The sequence below is a fragment of the Argentina anserina genome, chromosome 3 (assembly GCF_933775445.1).
Source record: "Argentina anserina chromosome 3, drPotAnse1.1, whole genome shotgun sequence".
In the NCBI taxonomy this organism is placed as follows: domain Eukaryota; kingdom Viridiplantae; phylum Streptophyta; class Magnoliopsida; order Rosales; family Rosaceae; genus Argentina; species Argentina anserina.
The window spans coordinates 25,350,848-25,360,306 of record NC_065874.1 but is presented as its reverse complement, the minus strand read 5'-3'; the positions used below and the strand labels follow the sequence as shown (position 1 = coordinate 25,360,306).

At 35.5% G+C, this 9,459-nt stretch overlaps 1 protein-coding gene across 2 annotated transcripts; it reads left to right on the top strand.

The window, feature by feature from the left end:
- Positions 1 to 351: 351 nt before the first annotated feature.
- LOC126788862 (SNF1-related protein kinase regulatory subunit beta-3) lies at positions 352 to 7,038 on the top strand. Of its 2 annotated transcripts, XM_050514871.1 has the most exons (5): positions 352 to 513; positions 659 to 732; positions 5,688 to 5,760; positions 6,261 to 6,344; positions 6,417 to 7,038. In XM_050514871.1, exons 4-5 carry the CDS (start codon positions 6,318 to 6,320, stop codon positions 6,741 to 6,743), a joined length of 354 nt encoding a protein of 117 aa, XP_050370828.1. In that variant the 5' UTR covers positions 352 to 513; positions 659 to 732; positions 5,688 to 5,760; positions 6,261 to 6,317; the 3' UTR covers positions 6,744 to 7,038. The 2 variants fall into 2 exon arrangements, with proteins under 2 accessions (XP_050370828.1, XP_050370827.1); XM_050514870.1 differs by lacking the exon at positions 5,688 to 5,760.
- The last annotated feature ends 2,421 nt before the right edge of the window (positions 7,039 to 9,459 follow it).

Here is a 9,459-nt window from a genome sequence, read left to right as displayed (position 1 = left end):
ACATTCATGAAACATTCGGAGGACACCCTTTTTCTTCGCACAGTCACGTAGGATCTCAATCACACAAGCTTTCGAACTCCATGTATAGGTGATTGATACTCTATATATTTTCCAATATTTGGGATGATGGTAGGCATCGTTCCATAGACACCCTATCAAATGGACTCAAAAACGCAAAAAAAAAAAAACAAAAAAAAACAAAAAAAAACAATTTCTGGACTAGGAAATATAAAACCTTTGGGCTTGATTAATGGGAATCTCTCCTTTAGGAAAGGATATTTTTTTGACACTTGTTGCAGAAATACAAGCAATAGTATATTTTTCGTGGCATTTCCCCTTGCTGCTGAGACAGCTGTGTGTTTGAAAAAAATATACACAGTAGTGTGTTTGCTTATGCGACCCGGCCTGGTGTGGTGGATTTTCCTATAATTCCAACACATCACTCCCTCTGTCTCCCCTGATTTTCCCTAACCTCCTCCACCCTTTCATCCTTCAAACATTTCCAATGCCCAGGTATAACCCAACTCTTCAATCCCATTATGTGATTCCAATTCGATTCCCTTGAGCCTATTTCTGCTCTGGGTTGGCTTCAAAATGGTTTCTTTCGTTTGGGTGACTCTTGATTCTTTTTGGGTTTTGGTTTTTTTTTCTCTCTCAGATGAGCAGTGGAGGATTTGGAGCCGAGAAGCTGTTTGGTTGGTGTTTGAGGTTGTGGAGTTAAGAGCCAGTCAGGTAAGTCTTGTTGTTTTAAATGTATGTTTTTGAGCTTGTTGGTTTGTTTAGTGAGATGTTTTGGAGTTTCGGCTTATGATGATGGGCTTTGAATTCGTTAATGTTGTTATTGTCCCCCTGTAATTGCATGGCAGACATGCTTTAAAGGTAGTTTTCTGAGGATGGTCAGGTTAGTTTAGTGTGTGTGTGTGTGTGTGTGTGTGTGCGCCTTGTGTGGTTTGTTATTGCGTGTGGTACTGTAAATTCATATCAGTTCAAAGATGTCCTCATACAAGTTAGTTCAAAGGGTTTGCCTTTGGAGTCCACAGTTTAAACAATCCAGGGTAGAATTGATTCGGATGTAATCTGAGCTTACGACAGATTGTTTTACAGTTATCGGCTAATTAACACAATCACTTATGCAGATAAATGTCCGTTATTATTATTATTTTGTGCTTATATAGAAGTAATCATTTCTAGAACTCTGTCCTGTTCGACTCATGCTTCAGACATATTTACTTTACTTGTAATATGGTAGTTTGAAGATTGCATTGTACTAATTACGAATGGAACAATGCAACCCTGAAGACTGCCTTGTCAAAAGCAATGTAAATAACGTTTTTTTTAAAGGAGCAATTTAAATAACGTAAATGGTCATGATTGTCCTATATATGTCAAATTACACTTCTAAAATATATGGAGCCACTGCTACTGCTTAAGTCCTATCTTAGTTATATCGCCACCATAATCTTGCAATGGTCTTCCATGTATAGAAGAAGATCTATGTATTCAAAGATAAGCAAAGGTTACAGATAGCTGTTTCCCAAATCATTTTCTCAATATCATTCTTTAATTGACAAACCGAAGGAGAAGTTAGAGCCTTTAGAGATCCATGAAAGGGCTAAGGTTTTTTCTCCTTTGCTTTTATCTTTATTCCCAAAGAAACCATGTCATGAAACTTTAATTCCTATTTAAATTATAAACTCAGATGCCTCTTTGTTACATAGCCTGCATAGGAGACTTCTAATTTACCCTACTCCATACATTAATAATTTTCTTAGTTTTCATTGACCATGCTCTTTCCATTAGCTGTATCAAAAGTTGCACATATAGCCTTTTGAAAATTTTACAGGATTATGTATTGTTATTAGAGATACTGAAGACTTGATTTTTGCTATCTCTCACAATTTCGCTATTTCAGCCCTTACTGGAACCTTAGTTGACAGTTTATGTTGATCTTAGTCAAAGAGACTGACATGAAATGTTGGATTTAGTATCTTGCATCTGGCTCTGTTGTCAGGTTGTTATATGATCTTGCATACATAATTTGTTTTTGCTAATTATCTTCCTACGTGATTTATATCGTACATGGGTCTTTCTTGCAATATCATTGATCCCACATTATATAATTTGTTAGTTAAATAGTTGGTACTTGCAGAATTATCAAGTACTAGTCACTGTGATCGATACTCCCAGAAATAGAACAGAAAGAAAGAAGCATGGAATGTACTCCCATGCGTAGCATATAGAAGCATTAATTTAGATATATTTTTGACAAGGTAGATTAACAGTCTATAGATACTTTCTTAGAAATTCTAGAAAAACATGATAGGATGTGCATACTATCTAGTGACCCACACTGATTTATCTGGTTACATTAGCTAGGATTGAACCCAGATGTATCCTAATCTTAACCCATTCTGAAATCTAGGGGAATTGAATACCCTTTTCAAGTGTATCAAGTTTTCTCCAAGCATTGGAATTTCAGTGTCCACCTTTCCAGGAAAGACTGTAGCTATTCCTTTTCGTTTTCCGGAAATCTCATTATGACCTTTTTAAATGGGACTGGATTGAATTTGGAAAAATTATTGCTAGTGTGATTGCTTTTATTGTGTAATTATTTATTTTTAAAATTTGACATGGAAATGATTACAATTAAATGTTTTGGGTAGTTTAGGTTTTGTGGAATATTTTCCTTGATTTCTTTCAGGAAACCATTGGATAGCTATACTAAGTGTTACTTGTGCATGTTGGTCTAAAGAGTAAGGTGGGCAGTAAGAAACCATTGGTAATTGGAGGGCACTAAAGAGTAAGTCTATTCCTTCTAAGCTCGAGCGTATTGATCTTGGGTGGGCTATTTTAATAAAGTAAAATTTGCATCAGATGTACTTTGATCAACTGACACTATTCATCTCCCCCTATATTGGTATTGACCAAATCTTTTAATGGAGGACCCTTTCTTGGATATGTCATAGTTAAGGTTTAGCTCACAGAATCCTATTAGACGGGCTTTGGTATTATTTTATTTGTGTTCTATGCTCACCTAGATATTCTGTGTTTGTCTGAATTTTATGTGTCAGTCCTATTCAAAAATTTTCAAAAAGTTTGCCTCTCGGGTTTTGGAATTTGGGAATTGAGTATTGAGGTTTTCTCAGAACTCCAAATTCATACACAATGATTTTTTATTATGAACTTACCATTCCTACATTTTTGTTGCAAATGATCCTTAAAAGTCAAATATGTTGAGTTGGAAAACCATTTCTAATTGGTCGTCCTCTCTAGTAGTGGATTGAATGTAGTACTGCACTTAAAGATGGAAATTGAATGTGCTATTTTTGCTACTAATTGATCATAGCACGGTATTGCTCATGCTTTAATATGACCATTCTACCTAGAAATCCTTGTCAATGTTTTTGTTTCATGTGGTGAAACTTGCGAGTTTTGGATGTAGTGTTTCTGAGTATGTCTAACATCCTACATTTATGACTTAGAATTATTCTGTCATTTTGTCCACATGCTTGGATTATATTTCTACACCCTAATTTGTTATCTACAATACAAATGGTCAGCCATTGACCTCGATTGTGGTTTTATTCTTCTATATATTTATCAGAGAAAGAACTTTTTGTTGAAATGAAGTTTTTCGTAGCACCATTAATCCTTTCTATAAGCCACATAAAATATTTTGACCTGAATTTGGGTCTTAATCTTCTACATATCTATCAGAGAAAGATTCACTTCATTGAAATGAAGTATTTCTTCTCACCATTTATCATTTCCAAAAGCCACAAGATATTTCTTATTGAATTGAAGCCACCTGAATAATGAAACAAAAACTCTCTGTACTTAATCTGTACGCGAATATGTGCTGACTAAGGTTAATACCAAGGCAATGCATACCAGGAATAAATGTGTTTATGCATGTAAGAAACATGAATGATTGCTTTTCATGTAGGTTACACTAGAAGTAAAGATGATTATAAGATTTATTTTGTGCCCAAAGAGACATAAGTTTTTACTGTCGGCTGTCGCGTTTATTCATTCTTTGACAATCAACTGTAACATATGTACCTGGAAACATGTACAATATAACATCTGTGAGCCTCATGTCATGGACAAAATTTTGAAACTTAAATCACTTTCTTAATAGCTTTATTACTCTTTAGTAAAGCAACAGAGCCTTTTCGTGATCGGATATTATTCTGTACATTTTCAACCTCAGTAGAAAACCAATGGTGATTGTGTCATGATGTTTCAATTTTGTACTCTCCACTTCAGTAGCAGCACTTTTAAGTAATGATCAGTTAAGGTTCTCCAGTGCTGATGTTGGTAGTCATTGACTGCACCGATTGGAGACTTTTAAAGGATGACAATGATTATGTTAAACACAAGTATTGTGTTAAGTTTGAATGGTTTTTACAGGGCCTTTGTGTGATAATCTTATACTGATCTGGGTCTAGATTATTAGTTCCTCTTAGTTTGGAATTATTATGTCTAAGATTTGCTTTCCTTTTTTCATGTTGTATTTTTTCTCGTATTCCTATCCCCTTCACCAAGCTTTGAGCATGCATCTTTTCTCTTCTCTTTCTTTAGGGCTTTTCTTAGATTACATGCGCTGAACTCTTCAATTGTGATTACTGTTGCTACTTGGGAAGTCCTTAACAAGGTTGTCAACAGCCTATCCATTTACAAAAGCTAGTCTGTTGGGGCATAATTTTCCTCTAGCTGAGTGGTTGTTTTACCAAAGTAGAGAACAGGTGTGATCGAGAAGTTCATTTGTAAATTTTTCTAATGGTCATCCTAACTGTATATTTGTCTATTCGAAATATACAAGTCAAACACAAATCAGTCTTTGTAGTTGACAGATTTTCACTCATCAGTTGTATCAGACCCTATACCCAAAGCAATTATATCTATGAACTCTGTATTTTATTTCCCAAAATGTTATTTTCTGTACTGTCACTGTTGGAAAAAATTTCGGCAGAAATTACAAATTCTGTTTATTAAGATGTCCCTGATGCTTCTCAGGGATGAGTAGACTAGTGATCAGCCAAAAAGTGATTGCGTTCTTTAAAATCTCTGTCAAACACCCTGCTCCAATATAACTTTGATCCAGATGTGTTTGGTTTTACATTATTGTCTGTTTTTCAGTTTTTTTTTGTTTTTCTGAAAAGTTTTATGTTTTTATGCCTAAAATAAAAAAGGTGTGTCACATGGTAATCAAGAAAAATCAGTTTTGTGTTAGTGGGATCCTTTCATTCCAAGGTGTTATTTGTTCTGACTTTGTCAAGGGTATCTGTTATTTTATTTTCTGCTGTTATTTCTTGATGTTCTAGATATTGTCTCTATGCAGTAAGAATCAAAGAAGAGCATCCTGCTTATTATTATTCTTGAGTAGTGGTATAACTTTTAAAAAGTCATACTGCTTGCCTTTTGGATTGTAAACCAGCTTGTGGTATGCCTATACCTTTAAATGAACTCATCATCATGTAGCTAATATGTATCACCAATTTTATCTTTTCATAATGCATAAAGTAAAAAGGACACCAAGTGAAGAACTGTATGATGTGTATGAATTTCTGAGTTGGATCAACAAATGGGAATAGGAACATGGGTGCTTAATCAATCCAAAAGCTCAGAAAGCTCCTAAAGATTTTATTTTCATTTGATTTACCCTGATCAATTTTAACATGCAGCTGAGGCTTGTTGGTGTAATATGAGTTGGTGATTTTCAGCTTTGGTCCTTTTCATTTCTATGATCTTAGAAAGGTAAAACCAATAGTATACTCGTAGTACTGTGGAGTAATTATCTTTTGCTATTATGATTTCCATCGGACACAGTTTGTGCTGATCCTCAAATTAGGTAAAGACAGTTGAGAGATTAATACTGTCTTGTATGAAGAATAAAGCTGAAACGATTGATCAAACTCAACATTGACATTTGTTTAGGGGAGCTTGACCTTTAGTGGTCAAAAGCATTTAACCCTGTATCTGGGGTCCATGATTCAAATACAATTTTCCTCAATAATGCGACTCGTATGTCATATGTAAAATAATAGAGGTCAATAGTAGTGACCACTTAATTAGGGATTTTTTTTGTGACAAGGATTCTGAACATACAAGTATAGTCTAACCTACATGTATAGGTGTGCTTTTTGGGCAGCTTGGATAAATGTATTCTAATTTACATCTATCTGGAATTCTACTTCTTTGAATGGAAAATAATATTGATGCAGTACGCTAAAGGAGGATAACCACTTGACTTTCAGGTTCATCAGTGTTCTAATCTTTCCAGTTGATGATATTCTGTTAGTTCCTGTTTCAACATGAACAACTCATATGATGAAGATTATGTAAGCCCTCGGAATCTTCATGATTTTGTTGTCCACCATCAAATGGCTCCTAACTTAAAATTATCTGTGCAGGATGAAGCAACCGTTGCGGGATTTGAAGTTATAAAATCACCTGATTCAAGTTACAATAATATGTATCCGGCGAATGAAGATGAGTCATGGGATCCACCAATTGTCCCTCCACACCTGCAACAGACCTTACTTAGCTATCCAGCTAGCAGAGACACTGTTGTAACTCTTCCGTCGCCACCACATGTGACCCTCAACCATCTTTACATTGAGAATCGGGAGAGCCCCCGGTCTGTGGTCGCACTTGGGTTTACTCATCGCTTTCGTTCAAAATTTGTTACTGTCGTGCTTTACAAACCAGTTCAAAGAAGAGGGGCTAACAGCACTTAGAACATGCATATTAGGATACACCTATATTAGAGTTGGTTATGTCTAGTCCTGATTATGATCCAATTAGTGGTATAGACCCAAATGAAAAACTAGTGGTGAAAGGTATTCTATCGCCTTACAGAAACACATGAACGTAGGCTTATTCAACTTCATTCTAGACTTGAAATGGATTAGCCTACTGGGTAGATATGCTATATTATGAAGTTCTCATTTAAGTATTAATTCATTCAACTATTATACGAATTGGGTTGGCCGATCCACTAGATCGCGATTAAAGTAGCTTATTTTGAAATCCTCGATTCTTGCATTTGCATTGTACAGAACTACAGATCAGTGTCTTATCCCTATGATTTGGAATTTTGGTATGGATAATTTGGTTGAATGTTAAACAATTCTAGCAGCAGAATGCGCTTCAATTATTTTTCATGACCCTCTAGATCATGTGATTGACTTGGAAGTTTACTTTCTGGGGTGTTCCATTGGTACCTAGTGGTGTGCATGTCCCAGCATATCTGATCTATTTGAGAATTGTTCCGGGATATTACAGTTATGTTCTTATGTGTCTTAATCTAAGTAAGTTTTCTTATTGGAGTAGATTATGTCTTAATATAATAAATTTGTATTGTCTATATATAAGTTCTATTATCCATCAATAAAGAGTTTAGTTATGTTCTAATAAATTGTTATTATTCTCGTTTTGATCATTCTGCACTACGTTATCAGTATTTTATTCTAAAGTGTCTGAGTGACGAGGCCACCATCAGAAAAATAAAACCCTAACCCTGAAATTTCTTACTCTGGCAATCTACTTTCTTTGGCATTAGTCGTAGCCTCGTAGGGGTGTAAATGAGCCGAGCCGGGCCGAATACTAGGTTGTTAATGTTTGACTCGTTTTCATTTGATCGAGCTTTGAGCCGAGAAAAATTTGATTTTTGTGATTTATGTTCAAGCTCGGCTCGGCTTGAAAAAGTTTGAGCTGGGCTCGGACCAGCTAATTTTATTAGATGAAATCGAACTCAAAAAATTGAGCCGGTTTGAATCATACGAAATTAAAATTTTAAAATTCAGAAATTAAAAATAAAATATAAAATCTAATGTTATAGTATCACACAAAATCTCTTGTATTTGTAATAAATTAAAAATAACAAATCAAACTTGTTATATGACTTAAAGTCTTTAACTAATTATTCTAGAAATAAATATTTTCATCTTTTTGAAATTAATATTATATTTTAAATATTTTTTCTCATATAAAAATTATACTTTATATATAATATAAAAGTTAATAAGTCAACCTTAATTAATAAATGAGCCAAGTTTTTAACAAGGCAGAGCTAGCTCATGAGCTAAACGAGTCGAACGAGCCAAATACTTATTGTTTAAGCTCGGTTCATTTTCAACGTCAGGCTAAATATTGGGTTTAAACTCGGCTTGTTTAATTTTACGAGCTTGTGCCGAACGGGCTAAAAGCGAGCCGAACACGAGTTGAATACGAGCGGCATGAGCCTACTTACAGTCCTAGCTAGTCAACACACGCCAGCAACCTGCTATTGACGCCGCTCCAATTTTCGTCGAGTCCCCCGAATCCGTCGTCATCCTAGCCCAAATGCCAGTGCCCCGAAGTCGGATTTCTGGTTGCCACCTCAACCCAATCATCATAGTCGCCGACTCGTGCAATGTCGAAGACGTAGAGCTCCTTCGTCTGGCTACCCATGCATGTCTCTCCATACTCGACCTCGTCGAGCCTCCCCGACGACCCTGCTAGTGCATCTAGTCATATTAGATCAACGAGGCCCTCCTCGCAACTCAGACGAGACCCATCATTCAAAATTCGACCTAGGTCAATTTGGGCCTTTTGCTTGCCCTACCGAGCCCACTAAGCCTCTTCGGCTAAACTCTATCTTCTCTCTCTCTCTCCTTTTCTTTTTTCGTATTCCATTATTTCTTCATTTATTTGCACGTTTTAGTTTCTAACTATATTTCATGTGCTCATATAGGAAAAATGGTCAATCGCCATACCATGGTGATGGCATGTAAGCCAGAGGTAGACGTTACTTGTGAGCTTTTTATGTCATCAGTACCAAGATCTAAAATGAATTGGAATTCATCAAGCAGGTTTATTGGATGAAAAAAAAAATTTGAAGACTATCTCAAATTAATGCGGTTTATTTGGCAAACCAATAACTAAGCTTTTCTTAAAGTTGTTGTTTTTGAATATATATATATATATATATTATTGGGCGATATTAGCCTTTTTCATGTCTCTTCTCCAGCTGTTCTTATACCGCTGATGAGACAAACGAGGGATATGATTCCCCTCTTGGTCGACTTTTTTGTGTGACGGTCTTAGAGGCGTCACGTTATTGTTTAAAGGTAGGTTAATCGATTTTGTGTGGTCGTCTATGTACACCGTTGGTTTGGGTGCGATCATGAGAATCGTAGTTTTGCATCGATTATTTTATGACCACATATATCACAACCCTTCTAATTTCAGTTCCATACTTGAATAATTTCATTCATTCGAAACCAATATACCCCTTGTTTCTTGTAGATGCGTCGCAATCGTGACTTTAATTTGAATGTTTGAGTTTCTACACTCATCTCTATGGGCGTTAATCTTAAGATCTATGTACTCATTTATTTGAGTTGAAATTCATTGATACAACACGAACCTTTTGCCCTTTCTTACTGTGTTACCTTTAACTTTTACTCGTTA